General features: G+C 36.6%; 1 protein-coding gene and 1 long non-coding RNA gene across 3 annotated transcripts; one reads left to right on the top strand and one right to left on the bottom strand.

Moving 5' to 3' along the window:
- The first annotated feature begins 10,605 nt into the window (after nt 1–10,605).
- LOC113280237 lies at nt 10,606–11,625 on the top strand. Its single transcript, XM_026528888.1, has 2 exons — nt 10,606–10,803; nt 10,969–11,625. Exons 1-2 carry the CDS (start codon nt 10,606–10,608, stop codon nt 11,623–11,625), a joined length of 855 nt encoding a protein of 284 aa, XP_026384673.1.
- A 356-nt stretch (nt 11,626–11,981) lies between these two features.
- LOC113283845 lies at nt 11,982–16,678 on the bottom strand. 2 transcript variants are annotated; one of them, XR_003327710.1, is made up of 6 exons: nt 15,690–16,678; nt 14,849–15,095; nt 14,563–14,712; nt 14,353–14,407; nt 14,166–14,245; nt 11,982–13,889 (listed from the first exon to the last, which is right to left on the bottom strand). It is a non-coding gene; the product is annotated as an uncharacterized LOC113283845 (long non-coding RNA). The 2 variants fall into 2 exon arrangements; XR_003327708.1 differs by having other exon boundaries at nt 14,563–15,095.
- Nucleotides 16,679–22,503: the final 5,825 nt, after the last annotated feature.

Raw genomic sequence — 22,503 nt, 5'->3', positions numbered from 1 at the left:
ATGAAAAGATGGAAACTGAATCACGGATAAGTGATACTACATTTAACTGAAGGGTTTTTTGGCCCACGGAAAAAATAGTTTTGGACTAAATCGTCCAGGTTTGGATTAACCCGTACAAAATTTGGTAGATCTGGACCTCCTAAAACTAGGCTTGAGATGAGAGGACTAGAGTGTCCAAAGTCCAACAACTTTGGGATTAAACGTTAATTTCTACGGCAATAAATCGGGTGATGCAGAGTAAAGGTGCGGTCAACGACTCGACACAATTAACCTGCTCTGATACCATGTTAGAATACGGGCATCCAACTTAAAACCAATTGGCAATGAGTGGAGAGGCCCTAAGAGATTATAAACCGCAGGATCTTAGATTGCCCAACCATGTGGGACTAATAATCTCAATAGTATTGTATTGATTTCGGATTTTCGATAATTGTATTGATAAATGAATTGAAATGGCTACAATCAGTTTGCAGCCAAGATATGAAGCTATAAAAATGGTACGACACCAATAACAGCAAAGATAAGAATGCGCTTGCACCTGAGATCCCAGAGGATTTGTACCATTTGATCAAGAAGGATGTTGCTATCAGGAAGCATTTGGAGAGGAACAGGAAGGGAAAGGACTTTGAGTTTAGGTTGATTTTGGTTGAGAGCAAGATTCAGCGTCTTACCAGTTATTACAAGAGGACCAAGAAGCCTCCCCTATCTGGAAATAGTAAGTTTGTCAAAGCATCTTCCTTCAATCTGATTTCACAAATGTGTGTTTCTATAATATGATTCTCATAGAAAACAAGAATTAAAATTCTCACATGTGTGCATCAAGTTTGTATTTTGAATTGAATTCTTAAGCATGGTCTTGTTTAGTTTATTGTGCTGTGATAAACTTGAGATGTCTTGATGATGGATAACACAAATGCTACATGTTGGTTGCTTAGAGTAGCGGTACGAAGTCCAATGTCTTTTTAATGGCTGTCCGGATAATACCAAACTCTTATGTTTGTCGGTGTTTTAGTATATTTTGTATCTGTACTGTCGATGTGCGGCGCATCTTAATAATTTGCACATTCGTTTTTTTGTTCTTTTCGTGACTTTTCTCATACTCTCGGATATCCATACTCCATAGCAAAATGATCTTTCTGTTTGGGGTTGATTGGTTTTGGTACTTATATTTTGTCCAAAATTAGTGTTTGGTCTAACTTTTGTCCAACTTAATGGTTGGTACCTAAGATTGACATTGACCATAGTTGACTGTTACTGACCTGAATTTAATTAATTTTTATTAAATTAAGCTGAGTTTACAATTGTGCCCCTGAAGTGGCCCTCAAATCCAACTGCTTTCCTAACACCATTAATCCTATGCCCATGATGGAATATCCACTTGACCTAACTCTTTACTCTCATCTTCCGCCAACAGTTCCAATTATTGACCTGCAATATAAAGGAACGAGTCCTAGGCAATTCAGATGAGATTCAGGTTTAGCTAATCTCAGAAGAAAAAACTGGTTATGTTATTGTTGTATTTTGAAATTCATAACAAAAGATCTTACAACTATTCTACAACATCTCCTAGTGTAGAATCCATAACAATGAACGATTCATATTAGAGAGTGAGCGAAATTTTTTTTGTTTCTTTCACATTTTCACAGCTTCAAACCTCTATGTCCAATTCAAACTCAGAAAATCCACAAGACCCATCTTCTTCACTTCGAAACCACCATCAAATACCTTCCTTCACCTCCCATTTTAATGACAATAGCCTTTTGGTACAGAGCTAGTCATTAAGGCTTTTAATCAAACAAGTGATGGGTGTTTCAATTAATATTAGGGTTATTTAGTTTTTGGTACTTACGTTTTGTCCAACTTTAGTGTTTGGTCTAACATTTGTCTAGCTTTGCGTTTGGTACTTGGAAATGACGTTGACCTACATTAACCGTCTTATATCTTGACTTCTGTTAAGAAATTATCTTTTTTCTTTCTAAATAAAATTACCAATCGAGTTTACTATCATACCCTTCATTTTTACTAAAATTTACATAGTTATACTTATAGCAAGTGAGAACCGATCTTTTCTCCGAACCATCACCGCCATCAGCACCTTGTATGGCCATCACAACTACCTTCATCATTTTATGCGTCTCCATCACTAGCCTAATAAATGCTAAACCAATAGTAGAATCCAGTAATTTTTCCATATTTTTGCTCACAATCATATCAAGGGTTCCAAAATTGGGGAAATGGAATCTGAAAATCCAAAAATTGAATCAAGAACAAAAAGAATAAAGAAAAGATTCCACCCAACACCAATTTCATTTATTCGTGCTCAAATGAAATTGTAGAAAAGTAATGAAAACGTTGAAAAGCAATGAAATCGAATCGAAAAATTCCGGAGCTGTTAAAACATCTCTCAGTCTCCAAGGCATGTTCAGTCACTCCTCTCTATCGCCGTGGTTAGTTTCCAACACAAAACATCAAACAAAGTAAGTACTAATTATCTTTTCCGACTTGGATTTATCCATTAATTGATGAAACGCCCCTTGATTTTGAATTTTTTCATATACAAAAATGAAGATGAAAGAGAGAATATTGGGGGTTTTTGGGTAGATTTCCTACTGTGATTGAGTTAGTTATTCGGCTGGTGAAGAAATTTGAATGTTGTTTATTTTTGGGTTTACGTCGTGATACTGATGAGCATTTTAACGGGCAAAGATAAGATGCGAAGGGAAGAGGTTTTATGTAGGAGTAATAGTACCCGATGGAGGCGGAGGAAGAAGAGTGGCTAATTAGGTTCATGTATGTTTGATCTTCTGATCAGGACCATAGAATAAATAAATTCATTCAAGCCATTGGATCGTAGACTAACTTTAGGGGTACACTTGTAAATTCTGTATTATTACAATGTTTTTATTATACAAATTAATTAAAGTGTTGTCAAAGACGGTCAATGTCATTTTCAAGTTTCAAACACAAAGTTGGTCAAATGTTAGACCAAACATTAATATTGTACAAAATATAAGTACCAAAAACCAAATAGCTCTTAATATTAATGGATAAAAAAGAGGTTGTATGCGATTCTCTCCTAGCTCCTTCCCTTGCCTGCATTCCATTTAATTCCGACAACAACCTAAGTCCTGAATCCGACCAAGATTTTAATTATTCATCAATCACCAGCATTCACCTTTAATATCAATGGCAGTGGACCATTTATTCCCTGATTTGCGCTCAAACAATGTCGAAACAGAAAATAAACTCTTATCCAAGCTCTGATCTTCTAAGACGAGCACTTAATCTCCTTCATCCATCGACGAACATCATTAGTAGCAGCAGCAGTTCTTTACTGCTTTATCGTCTTGAAAAATTGATTCAAATCAGGGGTTGAGGTAGATATCATCTGATTAAGGAGGATAAAAAACGAAGAAGCAAATGGGGTGACCGGGTGAGTTGGAGATGGAAGAAGTGATAATGATCTGAGGAGGGGAAATGAAAAGAAGCAAAGAGAATGATGGTGGCGCCGGCGACGAAAGGAGATAAGAGGTAGTTTGTGGGTGTACATATCAGATGTAGTTTTTAAACAAGTCAAGGGTAGAAGAGTAAATTCTTATATACTTTAGATGCTAAATTAACTAAAATTTCACCCAACGGAGTCAACCAAAGTCAACGTGATTTTCAAGTACTAAACACTAAGTTGGACATATATTAGACCAAACACTAACGTTGGACAAAATATAAGTACCAAAAATCAATTAATCCTCTGTTTGGCCTTGTCTCAACTGGTCCTTCTATTTTGGTTGGTTTGATCGCTGGATAAAAACATTCCTTTAATCTAACATCTCTGAACAAGAGATGCTAGTTAGTGATCTCAGTGAATGGCGCTTGGATAATTCACTAAAGGATCGTATAGTTTATTAATAGTTATTCTCTCTTTCTTTTTTTTCATCGCAATTTCCTTTTTGTTTCATTCTTCAAATTTGGCGCTTGCACCATTGGTTATCATGCGAATTTTTTTGTGCCATATAATTAGCCCTTTTTTTTGAATTATATTTTATGGTTGTAAAGATTGATGCCTAATATATACCTGTTTATTAGCCCTTTTTTTTGAATTATATTTTCTGGTTGTAAAGATTGATGCCTAATATATACATAAAATTGGTTAAAAAGATCAAAATCAATAATTTCAGGGTGAAATGGACAGTTAGATTTTGATACTGTTTAAATGGCCAAAAATGTAAAAATAGGCAGGATGTAACTAATTTGATCGTGCATATTTTCAAATATTTTTTCTTATTTTTAATTTAAACAGGATGTATCCAGTTTCATCCTTGCTATTTTTTAAATTTAAGCTAGGATGAAACCAGTTTGGATGAAACCAGTTTCATCCTTACTATTTTTTTTTGGCCATTTCACCCAAACTATTTTTTACCCATCATTTTAAATTTTTTAAATTTAAGCTAAGATGAAACTTACTATTTTTTTTGGCCATTTCACCCAAACTATTTTTTACCCATCCATTTGAACCGTGATTTAAATATATTTGGACCAATGACCCATTTTCCGTAATATATACCTGTTTTCCTTTCTGTGTTCAGTGAATCTAAAACCGACAATGCTCTCGTTGCTAAGGTTGGACTTCCATTTAGGTAGAGTAGTGTTGCTGTTGGGAGCATGAAGATATCCTTGCTCTTAGGAATGGGGAGATCGATGCCAGATTAGTTTCTTTTCTAGAATTCTGAACGGGATTATGTTATCCTTTTAAGTTCTGTAAGGAGATAAATGTATGAACAAATAGTTTTGATGTTCTGGTTTGATTACCTTTACACATTTGGTGTTTCTGTTTTCTTGAATTGAAGTACGAGACCGCTTTTTATTTGTAGAAATTGATGTTTAATCTCAAAGTTGTTGGGTTTTGGACACTCTAGTCCTCCCCTCTCAAGCCTAGGGCTAGTAGTAGGAGGTCCAAATTTACATAATTCAGAACGAGTTGGTCCTTTGGTGAACGATTAATCCAAAATAAACTTTATTTGTGACAAAAGTACTCAGCAACATTTCTTCTTCATCGTCGGTTTCGATCGGCTTTATTTGTCGAAACTTGACAGAGCTCTCCATCTACCCCGGTTAAAGATGGCATCATAATATTTTGACAAAATTTCAGCAAAGATTCGATTCATGGTTTACATCATTTTAGGCGCCTCTTTTCACATTTCCCTCAACACCGAACAATCTATGGAAGAAGATTTCGAATTAAACAAACAGATTTGGTAAATTTAATTTAATAAATCTTAAAAAATTCATTAAATTTTACACCAGCAATTTGTTTTTAATATTTCTCGCAATCTTATTACAATTCATTTATGATGCTTTAGGTATTCATTTTATTTTTATGAGTTATCAGATACTATTCTTTTCTTATATCTAAGGTTCTTTTTAACTAAACAGAGTTTTGGCCGAGGAGAAAACGAAAAGGAACTATATATTTTGGTTTCATACCAATTCTTTTGAGCAGTCTTCTGGTATCTGCAATCCCTGGTAATTGCATCCATCTGATTCTTTTAATTTCTGTAAATTTTGATCTCATTTGTGATTTTAGTTTTGCGAGGGATTTAGGTTTTTGCTGTTTTTTTGTTGATTAGGTATACATTTCATATTAAATGATGGGTTCTGGTGAAAATATATGATCTTATGTCAGTATTGTTGAATGTATATCTCATTTTAAAGATAGAGAAGGAATATGATTATAGGGATTTGGAGAAATTTCGAAAATCGTTGTGATATTTCGTTTGTGTTTGCTTGGTTTATTAATTGTAGCTGAATATTGTAAACTTGTTTTGTTTATGTTATGTATTTTTTTGGTATGGGCGGAATGTTACTAGAATTTGTTGTAATTCAAACCTTCTTGAAAGCACCTTTGCGTACGAATAAAAACCAAGCACATCCTGGCATCAAAAGGAGGCGGACTTAATTAATTGCTGACTACTAAACTTAGTTTTTTGTTAGTTGTCAGCACCACCATTTACACGTCTTTGTATGGGAAGCAAAGAAATGTTTTTGCTTATTTCAGCATATGAACTCCATTAGTAGTTAGGTGGATGACGTGGTCATTTTACAAACACATTTCCATTATGGGTTGTGTTAAATATCATGCAGGGGTCGTTTGTTCTTATCGATTGAAAAGGGGTTTTGAGCATAACTCTGTCTTCCTCCAAGCAGCTGCTGGCATCATTTATTTAGAAATGAATGCAGTGGTGGTTTTCTTAGTTATCTACAATGGTGGTTGGCAGAAATGATCTTGATTATGTGTATTTAGAGGTAAAAAAAAATTCTCGTCTTCTATTTTCAGTAGAAATAATAATTATAGCTCATATTTGAAAGAAGGTGTTGAAAGGGAGCGGTACCATAGAGCTAATCATGACTCCTGTGTACTCAACGGTTCTAAATGGCATTTCTGAATACATAAGGATAATATGTGTTTCTCGATTCTTAGCACCTTGAATGTATGGAATGTTGTAAACTCTGAATTTTGACTTTAGGGTCCAAATCATATTGATGTAACAGCTTGCGTTATTGTGCACATGCATTCAATTGGAACGGTAGCTGGAGAAACAGAATCCAGCATCCATGCTTTATCAATGACAGGATTTTGTAGGTAATGATCATCCATTTCAAAACTCTGCCGAGTAAGTCGGTCTTTTCTTTTCTAAATGGTATGAACATGTATTTGGGTCAGTCTATGAGGGAAATGGTAATAATCTGGAGCGTCTAAGACAGGTGAATGTTTCATGCATATACTCATTATTATATTATATTTTCGTGTTTTCTTGGTTAACCTAGGCCATTGCGTTATTTAGTCTTCCAGAATTGTACTATGTAATATTCTTAATATTTTGAAGCCACTTGGTTATACTTTTTCCGGGTTTGATACACCTTCCTAAAGCTAATTAGTATTGCCAGTGGAAAAATCAAATTTTAGCCCCAAAATAATTTGCTTTTTACTGCACTTTTATATGGCACTCATGTTTACATTCAGTGTATCATTTTTGTATCAGATTCCAGGTGTTCAAATTAAGGTGTGTGTCTTGATGCTGATGGCAAGATTACCATTTGGTAGAAGCTCAATCTTGGAGAGATTGTAACCCCAACCACTACCTCTGGTAAGGCTTATTTTTCAATAGGGTTTAAGTTTAAGTTTTTGTGAACTTGCTTCTGTACTTCATATTTGAAGTCTTATGTCATACAATCTTTAGGAAGTTGGGTAAACTTTTTGGAAGAATGTGTTTTGTTGAGTGCTACTTATATCCTCCCGATGAGTGTCAATGTGTGAGTTTTGAAACACATCATAGTGGATCATTATGTGTCGTTATAGGGGACAACATAATATCAGCTTCTTGATTTCATAATTATCTTTTTAATTTTTTCGTCTTCTTACCTATACCTAATAACAATTCTCCTTATTTATTTAGCTTTCCAATTGTTAATGTGCCACTTAGTTGTATACATGATGATTCTTGACGTGTACATAGTTGTACACGTTTATTCTTAATGTGTACATAATTGTATACTTGTTGATTTTCATGATTATTGTTCCTTTCTCCTTGTTAGTTTCAATGATTACTCACATTTTAACCCATCTATCTTCTTTTACCTTCTTATGGATCCAAATTTAAATACTTTGTTGAGTTTCTATAAAAGTGAGTGCTCTAAATTTACAGTATTAACTTAATAGTAAACTTGATACTAGCAAAAGTTTAATGTTTTTGAATTTTTTGGTATTTTTGTTTTAATGGTGTAAACAGGGTGCTTGTGAGTCACCAACTAAATCTTGTACTTATTGTGGAAGCATCATGGAGGATGAGCTATAGCGTGAACATTGTGAGTTAACTACGCAAGTATCGACCATTATAAATCCAAATTATTGCATCCATAAACTTCATAGCATAATGGTAGATAGTGGTCGCTCCCATTTGTGTGTAGTCATCTAAAGAATCCGGTGCAATGCCTTTGGAAAAATGTTTCATGACGTCAACCATTTTCATATATGGAGAATGACTAGGAATACCACAAGCATCCGTTGTTTGGCGAAAATCATGATCAAAATCACAAACTTGTTCTAAAATTCTCAGAAAAAGTGGACGAGGCAAAGCAAACCGACCTTTGAACTTTTTTGGCCCATACATACAATTGAAGTTGAAGTACTGATGCATTATACGAGCATCCGCATCTACACGCTTTCTGTGCACCCTCTGACGTGTCTTGACTTCATTCGGGACGGGTTGACGTATTCCATGCCTCCTATGCATCTCCAAAAGTGTAGCCACTGCTACAACATTCGTCTCAACATCATCTTCATCATCCTGACGACTTTTCAAAATTCTTCTCAAAGCTCCCCGCATAATGTACCTAACACAATAAAAACATAAAGCTTTATGTATAACACTCCATAAAAAAATCACTTAAAAATTATAACACTTCATAGAAACACAAATAACACAACATAGGAACACAAATCACACTCCATAAAATAAAAATCACTTAAAACGTATAACACTCCATATGGTTTCATAAACACTACGACAAGTAATCTAATTCAGGTCAAGGAAATTATAGGATTGTCGTGGGTCGAACTGAGTATCATAAATAATATTAGGCTCGCTTTCCGTCAACAACGCAGTAAATTCATTTCCTCCTTGTTGATATTGTGATGTAGTAGCTCCATCTTCGATCCTAGGAGTGTAAAATTCTTGACCTGTAGCCCATTCATATGAACCACCTAATGTGAGGTCTTGTGATGTATTAATTCCATGTGGATTGTTTGGAGGCTGGGATTGGACAGATGGTACTGAAGACGATGTGGATCTGCCGGATGAGGAACATGAAGTTGTAGCCCTTTTATATGATTCGTCCCGTGCGACTTGACGAGCTCCAAGCTAGAATGAAAATGAGTTTTCCATAAACCTAATGCAATCATCCTACAAGTATATAAATCAGAGAATTTTAATAATATATTCAAGAAACTTAAAATGAAAATGAGTACAAAATGTAAATGTACTTACCATTGTCAAATTCAAATCTCGAAAGTTAAACGGACAAGGAACCCTTGGAACTGGTACTAGATGTTCTATGCCGGCTTCATCAGTAAATGGTAAACTCCAATCTATCTCCGGCAGTTGTGATGGGGGCTCATTCTGTGTGCCATATATATATGTCTGTGACATCATGTTAGGAGGAGGATGACTAGAAATCAAACTGCGAGGAATAGCTGAGCTACCAACTGCTATCTCATCGACATTCTGTGCATGGTATGAATCAGTGACATAAGCTCCAACACTCTTATGTCACTGATTCATACCATGCACAGAATGTCGATGAGATAGCAGTTGGTAGCTCAGCTATTCCTCGCAGTTTGTTTCCTAGTCATCCTCCTCCTAACATGATGTCACAGACATATACCTATGGCACACAGAATGAGCCCCCATCACAACTGCCGGAGATAGATTGGAGTTTACCATTTACTGATGAAGCCGGCATAGAACATCTAGTACCAGTTCCAAGGGTTCCTTGTCCGTTTAACTTTCGAGATTTGAATTTGACAATGGTAAGTACATTTACATTTTGTACTCATTTTCATTTTAAGTTTCTTGAATATATTATTAAGATTCTCTGATTTATATACTTGTAGGATGATTGCATTAGGTTTATGGAAAACTCATTTTCATTCCAGCTTGGAGCTCGTCAAGACGCACGGGACGAATCATATAAAAGGGCTACAACTTCATGTTCCTCATCCGGCAGATCCACATCGTCTTCAGTACCATCTGTCCAATCCCAGCCTCCAAACAATCCACATGGAGTTAATACATCACAAGACCTCACATTAGGTGGTTCATATGAATGGGCTACAGGTCAAGAATTTTACACTCCTAGGATCGAAGATTGAGCTAATACATCACAATATCAACAAGGAGGAAATGAATTTACTGCGTTGTTGACGGAAAGCGAGCCTAATATTATTTATGATACTCAGTTCGACCCACGACAATCCTATAATTTCCTTGACCTGAATTAGATTACTTGTCGTAGTGTTTATGAAACCATATGGAGTGTTATACGTTTTAAGTGAATTTTATTTTATGGAGTGTGATTTGTGTTTCTATGTTGTGTTATTTGTGTTTCTATGAAGTGTTATAATTTTTAAGTGATTTTTTATGGAGTGTTATACATAAAGCTTTATGTTTTTATTGTGTTAGGTACATTATGTGGGGAGCTTTGAGAAGAATTTTGAAAAGTCGTCGGGATGATGAAGATGATGTTGAGACGAATGTTGTAGCAGTGGCTACACTTTTGGAGACGCAGAGGAGGCATGGAATACGTCAACCCGTCCCGAATGAAGTCAAGACACGTCAGAGGGTGCACAGAAAACGTGTAGATGCGGATGCTCGTATGATGCATTAGTACTTCAACTTCAATTGTATGTATGGGCCAAAAAAGTTCAAAGGTCGGTTTGCTTTGCCTCGTCCACTTTTTCTGAGAATTTTAGAGCAAGCTTGTGATTTTGATCATGATTTTCGCCAAACAACGGATGCTTGTGGTATTCCTAGTCATTCTCCATATATGAAAATGGTTGACGTCATGAAACATTTTGCCAAAGGCATTGCACCGGATTCTTTAGATGACTACACACAAATGGGAGCGACCACTATCTACCATTATGCTATGAAGTTTATGGATGCAATAATTTGGATTTATAATGGTCGATACTTGCGTCAACCTATCGCTCAAAATACAAACAGGATTATAGCAGAAAATGAAGCTCGGGTATTTCCTGATATGCTTGGTAGTGTTGATTGTTTTCACTGGGCATGGAGAGCATGTCCAATGGATCAAGCAGGATCCCACAGCGGCTATAAGCCATATCCCTCGATTGTTTTGCAGGCATATGATAGATGAATCTGGCATTCCTATTTTGGGTTGGGTGGGCAGAACAATGATCTTAATGTCTTGCATGCTTCGGGTTTGTTCGATAGACAACTTCTTGGTGTATCACCTCCTTGTCATTATCAAATCAATGAAAAGAATTACGACCAGGGGTACTATCTAGGAGATGGTGCATATCTCATGTATGGTTGCATCGTGCAAGGATACAAACCCGCCTCAAACATTAGAGAAGGTCTTTTCAATCAATATCAAGAAGCTAAAAGGAAGGACATAGAACGTGCATTTGGTGGTTTAAAAGGTAAGTTTGGCATTATATCGAAACCTTGTCGTTATTATAAAAAATCTGACATGAAGGCAATTATGAGGGGGTGCTTGATAATGCACAACATGTGTGTTGAGGTGGAATATCGAAATGCGGATTGGGGGAGGATCATGGGAGATGAACCTCAACCGCCAATTCAAGGAAACGTAAGGCTACCTCCTCATATATTGTACAACCCTGCGATTTGGGCACAACTTCGCTTGGAACTCACTACACACATGTGGAACCGACACGGAGAAGGTCTGAGAGATGGTGATATTCCAAACATGCATATTGATGATGCCTTGTCGAAAGTTCATGAGGGTACAACCGACGTGGACAGCGATGAAGATCAATATGACCCTCAAGGAGGTGGTGCATTTTATGAGAATGGAGAGTAACCATAATACTCTTTTATTATAATCAAACACGCTTTCATTAATAAGTAGACATTTTAATTAGTTCTTGTAATACTACATAATACTCTTTTTATCACTTAAGTACGTTTACAATCACATTACATATTTAACTAGAACTTCATATGCATACTTCTTCATAATACTTCTTCATGCATATGCTTCATAACCAAGTATCTCCAAAGCGGTGTTATGAATGAACGACATTCCATGATCCGTTTCGTATAAAGTCCTAAAGAGTTGGTTGTTAATTGAGTATTGTTAACTTTGCAATAACGTCTAACCAAGTCATTGTCTTCGTCGATGGAAAATGCGGCCATGCTTGATTTTTGAATTGAGAATTATGTGATAGGAGAATTGAGAATTGAGGTGGGGATTTTGAGTTTTATGTGATAGGTTTATATAGAGATAGGAAATGATCTGAGTTTGAGCTGAAAATGTAGTCGTTTGAGGAAATGCCGAACCAAACGACGTTCCAACGCCGAACCGAACGGCGCTGACAAATCTTAGCCATCCGATCAAGATGACCGTTGCATTCTCAACAACTCAGATTTTGTAGCCGTTTGAAACCTCAACAGTTATATTTTCAGGCTTCCCTATAAATTGAGGACTACTTCTCCTTTATCCCTCACACCAAAATCAATTAATTATCTTCTTCATTGATTTTCTTCGTCTTCACATAATTTTGTTCATACAAAACTATGACACACTTTAGTACATTAGAAGAAGAGGCACTAATTTATGGTTGGGTCATAGCAAGCAACGATCCGATTCATGGAAAAGATCAAAAAGGTGCAATATTTTGGGGAAAGATAATGGAAGAATACAATAAAAGAAAAGGTCCCAATGGTGTCGAAAGAGATAGAAAGGCATTACGAACAAAGTGTAACACATTGAGAGCCGAAATGAAAAAATATATTTCATATATTAGACCCTACTTCCGAAGTAGATCTACGGGGATGACCGAGGAGGATTATGTAAGTACCTCAAAAAAAAAAATTAATGTTTTCTTTCTTCCATTTTGATCTCTTTCTTTCTTTCTCTAAATTTTTCTTTTCATTTTTTCCCCAGTATCGTCGTGGAAGAGAGAATTATGTAGCAGCGTTTAAAAAACAATGGATGCACGAGTCAATTTTTAAGATCCTGAAGACTTATCAACCATATTACAATCCAGCGGTGAATAACGATGATGGAGTCGGTACTTCCACTCAACCTAGTCAACATACTCAAACTACTGAAGAAAATGAAGTTGATAATTTGGATGAAGAATTTCAAAATATGGCAAGGTTTGGTAGCTCTTCATCTACTCATATTTCTGAAACCTCAGACATATCAAAGAGAAGGCGTTATTTTGAACAAACAGATGACGTTAGAAGTGAAGGGAGAGATCAAGCAAAGAAAAGAGCTCGTGAGCTAAAGCATCGCATAAATCAGATGAAAAATTGGATAAACTCATCGAACTTCTTGAAAACGCACAAACACAAAGAATGGCAAAATATGAAACAGAGGAAGAGTATCTGAAGAAGGACATAGAAAACTCTTCAATTTTGGCACAAACACAGCAAAGAGAATCGGACATGAAGATCCTACGTCAACTCTTGGATGAATTACAAGAATGGGAGAAACCCGTCTACAAAATATGGAAGAACGAGATTTTAGCCCGTTATGGATTACCACTTATCCCCTAAATTAAAATGATATATTAGTAATAATTTAAGTTATTTAGAAGTAGGGTTTCAATTTCAATGTACTTTTTTTTTTATGTTTTAAGTTATTTAGAAGTAGGATTTCAATTTCAATGTATTTTTTTATGCTCTAAGTTGTAGAATTTCAATTTCAATATATCTTTTTGTGTTCTAATTTATTTTAATTTTAATGTTTTCTTCAATTTCTTCAAAAAATATTGTAACCGTTTTGAAATGTAATTAAAAATTTCCCTTTACTTTGATAAATTTTCAAATTTGAAACACGCAACCATTGGAACAAATTGGAAAATCATTTGGAAATTCTCATAATTTAGGAAATGGAATTCTGAAAAAAATAGTCATTGGAGGAAAAACAGTCAAGCGTCGCATGGTGCGACGTTGAAAGGGTACGCCGAATGGAACAACTTTTGTGCAAACGCCGAATGGTTCGGTAGTGATTCTAGGGAATATTCGCAAAACGCCGAACAATTCAACGTTTAAACCACTTTTTCAGCGCCTAACGGTTCAGCGTTTCAATCTCGCTGATAGTTGGACTGCGAGCACCTGGTAGGAGAGAGAACTATCAACTATCACTGTTAACTTTTTTCCAACACTTATTTTGTAATTTGCAACACTTTTTGGCCAATCTAGCACTCCAATCTAGCCCATAGGACTTAGCCTTAGGCGTTTCGTGGCTAGATTGACCATCCCATAGCGGCTATGAGGTTGCGCTACCTGACGTGAATGGCCAATCTAGTAGCTAAATATCTAGCCCATAGGACTTAGCCTAAGTAGCACAGCCAGAATCCACATTGAAGAAGAAAATCATCATACACACACCTGACAGATCACTATATATTCCTTGGCTTTCTATATATCCATCCCACTCCAATCATCATTCAATAAAGAAGATATGGCAGCTGAAACATATCAAGGATTCCAGTCAGTATAACAAAAATAGGAGATAAAAAAATCAAACACTCGCATAATTGATAGTCATATATAGTAACTCAAGTAAATTCCTTACCAGCACAATACACAAATCGGAGGTTCTTCTCTGCACTAGTATGAATTGCATGAAACTGCAAATAAAGATGAAACAAGTTTATTCATATCACAGAAGCACCAAGGTTCAATGCTCTATGCTTAGCTAAACAGCATAGACTCAAACAAAACATTTTGAATTGAAGAGGGGCAGGAGGCAATACTAATAAGCATCCGAGTAGCAACAGCTTACCTTAGTCTGCATCCACAATGAACATTTTAAGGCCATCAGTACACAAACTAATAAGTCATCTTGGAATTTCTTTAAACCAAATCTGGGAAACATACATCACAGGGATAACAGTAGACCACTAACACTAAGAACTGTACAAAGCCAAAAACACTACAACCAAAAGTACAAAAACTGGGTTAATCTAGCAATCAGCCAGTTAAAACATATGAATTAATGATAAATGAAACAAAGAGCCCTAAGCAACTGAACCACCAACACCTTGCTATTTCATACACAACAAACATACCATTTAGCACTGCGGCTGCAACTCCACCAGAACCAGCCTGACACATTCTGCAACGACAGCACCATTGTCTCAGCAACACCAGCAGCAACAACAACTACTCTGCATTTGCAATCAGAATTCTCAACCATTGGATGTAGCTTCCAAATACAGCTGCTCTGCATCAGCTCAAAGCCTCAATTCTTTCCATCTAGCTGGGACAGTAACGAATGTTTGTTGAAATTTCGTATTCCCGACACCTCGAAATCACCTATATGACAAGTTCCAACAAAAATCTTCAGCAACAACCTAACAATTCACAACATGAACTAGCATGGAGGAAGAACTAATGGCACACCCAAGTCTAAACCACAGGACAAGAAGTAATTTACTAAAAAGTCAACTCTCGGGTATTAGTTTCACTAGTGAACATCTGGCTAACATGATGTGCAGAGAACTATTCATGGAAAAAATACAGAGAAGATGAAGTATAGCAATGTAGGACAACCAAAATAAACTCTAGAATAACTCTACAAAATAAGCTAGGGAACCTTATATACACTACTGCCCTGCTGAATACTGCTTAGTAGTAATTTAGGAAAAGCAAAATAAATTAGTCCCACTTCAACACAAGTACTAACTCCGAGGGTCAGTAACACAAGAAAATACATTAAAACTCAAACTCCAGATATGACTAGGAGTTGCAAACCGAGGAATTACTGTACAATGTATGATACTAGATGACAGAAGATGTGGAATTGATTGTTGTTAACCTTTCAGGTTTATTAGTTGCAAAATATAACCAATGGATGTAACGTCCAAAAATAATGGATGTAATGCAAGACCTTAAGAAAAGAACACTTACATCCTCGCATTCACGGAGCTTCTGTTGTGCACCATCGAAGTCATAGTTGACATACAAGCAGTACAAGAACTCAGTGATGGGATCCTTATATGCAGATTGCTCTTGCTGGATGACTTTGATCAACTCTTTGAGCTGAGGTCTTCTCTTTTTGTTGGCAATCAATGCAATCACCAAATCCCTTTCACAACCACTATATAGCTTCATGAATCACCACCAGAATCAACAACTCATCTATTTCCACAGCTCAAGCCATGTTACTAAAACAGCACCACCAGTTCCTCATTGCAGCAGCATTTCATACCCATTTCATTCACTTCCATACTCTCTATGAATTCAACAGCTCAACCTTGTCTTCTTGTGTGTATTCTTCAAATACAACACAAACCCACTGTTTACAGACCTGATTATTCTCTAATCGAACCCCCAATTTCTTTTTTGATTCTCTCTTCATTTATGTCTTCTCCGCTTCATCAATTGCTGTAGAACCCTAATTCAGCTCCATCTGCTCCAGAAATCCATCCTCCCTCAGTTCAAAACATCTCCAAATCAGATCTGCAATTACTCAGTGAACAACCACAGAAACCCATCGATTTCATCAGCTTCAATTCTTCGTCTCTGTCTCAATTTCGGTCCAGAACCAGCTTCATCTTCTCAATCTCGTAACCCTAACTCCAACACCAGAGTAAAAAGCGTAGCTAAGAAACTGATGAAAGCACCAATTTCAGTTCCTTCTTTCCTTCTGAATCGAACAGCTACACCCTATTCTTTGAATCCACCAGCAACCTTCTCAAATCAACAGCAAACTCTGATTTCTTCGACAACGACCAAATCCAAATCTGTGACAAAAAATCTTATGTAATACGAATTCGAACAGACCCCATCTCTTGATTCTTCCATTAGCAGCAACGGCTTGTTTTATTCCAACCAATTTCATCTTTGAATTTCCGCATCTCCTCACCTGTTTCTCAGATTGGTAATGCCGCCATCAGTTTAAGGTGAAGAAAATAAACAAAACTAATGATGAGATAAATAATAAGAATTGTTAGAATACGCGCATCCACTTAAAACCAATTGGCAATGAGTGAAAAGGCCCAAAGAATCTTAGAAACGCAGACAATGTGGGATATTGGGCGACGCGGAGTAAAGGTGCGGTTATTTAACTCGACACAAATAGCCTGCTCTGATACCATGTTAGAATACGGGCATCCAACTCAAAACCAATTGACAATGAATGGAGAGGCCTAAAGGATTATAAACCGCAGGATCTTAGAAACCCAGACAATGTGAGACTAATAATCTCAACATAAAAAAAAAATGAAGCGGCAACTAATTTCAGTTGAAGCCATGGCCGATCTGTAAATGGAAGAAGAAGGCAGATGAAGCAATTGCAATTTCAGCAGAAGAAAACCCAATCTCAGATGAATCGAATGAATCAGAATGGAACGGGGTTTCGGCTGCTAGAGTATACAAGTAACTATGGACTGTAGATTAGGAAGGTCATACGGATCGAGGAAATTCTTGGATGTCTTTGAACGGTACAGATTTTATTAGGGAAAGTCATACGGATCAACACCAATATGTGAGAAGTTGTGTTTCTTTGCTAAATTGTGCTTCTTTGCTAAACTAAATTCGGTTATATTATCAACCTTCCAAACGAAAAAATTTCCACAAAAAATATAAATAAATTTATGCAATAATTATCGACATTCTGATATAAAAATATCCAAAAAATGTATAAGAATGAATCGGAAAAATGAAAAATGAATTCGATAATTAGTGTGTTTCATTGTGCTTTCTCTTTGTGCTTTTGTACTTTTTCTTTGTGCTTCCGATTTGAATTTCGACTAGTCAAATAGGTCATGAAGTAATTTTGACTAGTCATACATGTCATGAAGCAGCTTTAGTGCATCCTGGTAGACTCCGGTTATAAGATTACTTGAGATGGACCACGAAATTCGGATGGATTCAGACTTCAAATGTGATATAAAGACATAAAAGTATGAAGCACGATGATCCGGGAGGATTCTGACTTCAGACTTAACATGATACATCATCGAAATCGATAAATATGAAGCTCAATGTCGATTCGAACTTCAAATGTAGTATGACGACATACAACTATGAACCGAGAAGCTCCGGGAGGGTTCAAACTTCAAACTTAACATGATACATCATCTAAATCAGTAAATATGAAGCTCGATGTCGATTCGAACTTCAAATGTGGTATACTGTCATACAAACTATGAACCAAGAAGCTCCAGGAGGGTTTTGAATTCAAACTTAGGATGATACATCAGCGAAATCGATAAATATGAAGCTCGTGTCGATTCGAACTTCAAATGTGGTATAACGGCATACAAACTATGAACCAAGAAGATCTGAGAGAGTTCTGACTTCAAACTTAGCATGATACATCATCAAAATGGATAAGTATGAAGCTCAATGTCGGTTCAAACTTCAAACTTGGTATAATGACATATAATCTATAAACCACGAAGCTCTGAGAGGGTTCTGACTTCAAACTTAGCATTATACATCATCGAAATTGATGCATATGAAGCTTAGTGTCGATTCGAACTTCAAATGTGGTATAACAACATACAAACTATGAACCAAGAAACTCTGAGAAGGTTCTGACTTCAAACTTAGCATGATACATCTTCAAAATCGATAAGTATGAAGCTCAATGTCGATTCGAAGTCAGAAAATTGGTAAGAACGACGAATCCATCCATTTACAAGTAAGATTCATTCGGAATATTCTACGAAACCTTAAACAAACCATATTTCTGCATATTGTACGCATACCAGGCTCCGAGATCGAAGCCTGGACGTGAGTGGACTACTCTAAGTCATAAACTTGGTAAGAACGACGAATCCATCCGTTTATAGGTAAGATTCTTCCAGAATATTCTACTAAACCTTAAACAAACCCTATTCTGCATATTGTACGCGTACCAGTTTCCGAGATCGAAACCTGGCCGTGAGTGGACTAGTTTAAGTTAGAAACTTGGTAAGAACGACGAATCCATCTATTTATAGGTAAGATTCCTTCAGAATATTCTACGAAACCTTAAAAAAACCATATTTCTGCATATTGTACGCATACGAGGCTCCGAGATCGAAACTTGGCCGTGAGTGGACTACTCTAAGTCCTAAACTTGGTAAGAACGACGAATCCATCCATTTACAAGTAAGATTCCTTCATAATATTTTACGAAACCTTAAACAAACCACATTTCTGCATATTGTACGCATACCATGCTCCGAGATCAAAACTTAGCCGTCAGTGGACTACTGTAAGTCATAAACTTGGTAAGAACGACGAATCCATCCATTTACAGGTAAGATTCCTTCGCAATATTCTATGAAACCTTAAACAAACCATATTTCTGCATATTGTATGCATACCAGGCTCCGAGATCGAAACCTGGCCGTGAGTGGACTACTCTAAGTCATAAACTTGGTAAGAACGACGAATCCATCCATTTACAGGTAAGATTCCTCCGAAATATTCAGTTAAACCTTAAACAAACCCTATTTCTGCATATTGTACGCATACCAGGCTCCGAGATCGAAACCTGGCCGTGAGTGGAGTAATTTAAGTTAGAAACTAGGTAAGAACGACGAATCCATCCATTTACATGTAAGATGCCTTTATAATATACTACGAAACCTTCAACAGACCCTATTTCTGCATATTATATGCAAACCAGGCTCCGATATCGAAACATGGATGCGAGTTGACTACTCTAAGTCAGAAACTTGGTAAGAATGACGAATCCATCCATTTACAGACAAGATTCCTCCAGAATATTATACGAAACCTTGAACAAACCCTATTTCTGAATATGGTACGCATACCAGGCTCCGAGATCAAAACCTGGCCGTGAGTGGACTAGTCTAAGTTAGAAACTTGGTAAGAACGACGAATCCATCCATTTATAGGTAAGATTCCTTCAGAATATTCTACGAAACCTTAAAAAAACCATATTTCTGCATATTGTACGCATACGAGGCTCCGAGATCGAAACTTGGCCGTGAGTGGACTACTCTAAGTCCTAAACTTGGTAAGAACGACGAATCCATCCATTTACAAGTAAGATTCCTTCATAATATTTTACGAAACCTTAAACAAACCACATTTCTGCATATTGTACGCATACCATGCTCCGAGATCAAAACTTAGCCGTCAGTGGACTACTGTAAGTCATAAACTTGGTAAGAACGACGAATCCATCCATTTACAGGTAAGATTCCTTCGCAATATTCTATGAAACCTTAAACAAACCATATTTCTGCATATTGTATGCATACCAGGCTCCGAGATCGAAACCTGGCCGTGAGTGGACTACTCTAAGTCATAAACTTGGTAAGAACGACGAATCCATCCATTTACAGGTAAGATTCCTCCGAAATATTCAGTTAAACCTTAAACAAACCCTATTTCTGCATATTGTACGCATACCAGGCTCCGAGATCGAAACCTGGCCGTGAGTGGAGTAATTTAAGTTAGAAACTAGGTAAGAACGACGAATCCATCCATTTACATGTAAGATGCCTTTATAATATACTACGAAACCTTCAACAGACCCTATTTCTGCATATTATATGCAAACCAGGCTCCGATATCGAAACATGGATGCGAGTTGACTACTCTAAGTCAGAAACTTGGTAAGAATGACGAATCCATCCATTTACAGACAAGATTCCTCCAGAATATTATACGAAACCTTGAACAAACCCTATTTCTGAATATGGTACGCATACCAGGCTCCGAGATCAAAACCTGGCCGTGAGTGGACTAGTCTAAGTTAGAAACTTGGTAAGAACGACGAATCCATCCATTTATAGGTAAGATTCCTTCAGAATATTCTACGAAACCTTAAAAAAACCATATTTCTGCATATTGTACGCATACGAGGCTCCGAGATCGAAACTTGGCCGTGAGTGGACTACTCTAAGTCCTAAACTTGGTAAGAACGACGAATCCATCCATTTACAAGTAAGATTCCTTCATAATATTTTACGAAACCTTAAACAAACCACATTTCTGCATATTGTACGCATACCATGCTCCGAGATCAAAACTTAGCCGTCAGTGGACTACTGTAAGTCATAAACTTGGTAAGAACGACGAATCCATCCATTTACAGGTAAGATTCCTTCGCAATATTCTATGAAACCTTAAACAAACCATATTTATGCATATTGTATGCATACCAGGCTCCGAGATCGAAACCTGGCCGTGAGTGGACTACTCTAAGTCATAAACTTGGTAAGAACGACGAATCCATCCATTTACAGGTAAGATTCCTCCGAAATAATCAGTTAAACCTTAAACAAACCCTATTTCTGCATATTGTACGCATACCAGGCTCCGAGATCGAAACCTGGCCGTGAGTGGAGTAATTTAAGTTAGAAACTAGGTAAGAACGACGAATCCATCCATTTACATGTAAGATGCCTTTATAATATTCTACGAAACCTTCAACAGACCCTATTTCTGCATATTATATGCAAACCAGGCTCCGATATCGAAACATGGATGCGAGTTGACTACTCTAAGTCAGAAACTTGGTAAGAATGACGAATCCATCCATTTACAGGCAAGATTCCTCCAGAATATTATACGAAACCTTGAACAAACCCTATTTCTGAATATGGTACGCATACCAGGCTCCGAGATCAAAACCTGGCCGTGAGTGGACTACTCTAAGTCAGAAACTTGGAAAGAACGACGAACCTATCCATTTATAAGTAAGATTCCTTTGGAATATTCTACGAAACCTTAAACAAACCCTATTTCTGCATATTGTACGCATACCAGGCTCCGAAATCGAAACCTGGCCGTGAGTGGACTACTCTAAGTCAGAAACTTGTTAAGAACGATGAATCCATCCACTTATATGTAAGATTCTTTCGGAATATTCTATGAAACCTTAAACAAATCCTATTTCTACATATTGTATGCAAACCAGGATCCTATATCGAAACCTGGCCGTGAGTGGACTACTCTAAGTCAGAAACTTGGTAAGAATGACGAATCCACCCATTTACATGTAAGATTCCTATGGAATATTATACTAAACCTTAAAAAAACCCTATTTCTGCACATTGTACGCATACCAGGCTCCGAGATCGAAACCTGGCCGTGAGTGGACTAGTCTAAGTCAGTATAGTGTATTGTTTTTACTGTATTGAATTTTTACTGTCATTGTCGCTCTTTTTGTATTTCCTTTACTAACACTAATATTGTTCTTGCAAAATATACAGTTAACGACTCCGTTTGGGTGCTTAATTTATAAAATGCTAGCTCTACCTTTATAATGTTTGTTCTGGGTAAACACCCATTTTTAACTCAGGCAATGTTAATGATATATCATTTCATTGCCGGTCTCAAGCCCGGATAAAGGAGGAGAGAAAAAGGGACATGTCATTTGTTATGATTGTTATATTGTCCCACCTAAAATCTGCCTTTGTCTCAGCTTGTGCATATTTGCTCTACATATGCTTATATTCGTATATATATGCTCCCTCCCTTCAAACTTATAAGATGACAATATACTTTCCATAATTCCCCAAACTTATTCACATAGTTCATTGCAGGCATTGCTTTGCTTAAAGTTGGTGGTCTTATATGAGCAATTACGTTCTTAGAAATTGACATTTTTGCCAGTATATGATTAACAAATTCCTAAATGGAATTATTCTTTGTTTCAATTCATGAATTATGTGTATTTGCCTGTGTAACATACACGATACTTCAACTCTTGGCATAAACTAATTGTATCTACTTGTATATATAGCCATAT

This window comes from Papaver somniferum, chromosome 5 (genome assembly GCF_003573695.1).
Source record: "Papaver somniferum cultivar HN1 chromosome 5, ASM357369v1, whole genome shotgun sequence".
Taxonomy (NCBI): domain Eukaryota; kingdom Viridiplantae; phylum Streptophyta; class Magnoliopsida; order Ranunculales; family Papaveraceae; genus Papaver; species Papaver somniferum.
Note: the sequence above shows the minus strand (reverse complement) of the source record. Positions and strands in the feature narration are given on the sequence as shown.

Excerpts from the sequence above, each read along its gene's own strand:
- LOC113280237 (XM_026528888.1), top strand. The coding sequence starts at position 10,606 with ATGGTTGACGTCATGAAACATTTTGCCAAAGGCATTGCACCGGATTCT. Across the intron at positions 10,804-10,968 it reads TAGCAGAAAATGAAGCTCGG|AACAATGATCTTAATGTCTT; the intron begins GTATTTCCTGAT and ends TTGGGTGGGCAG.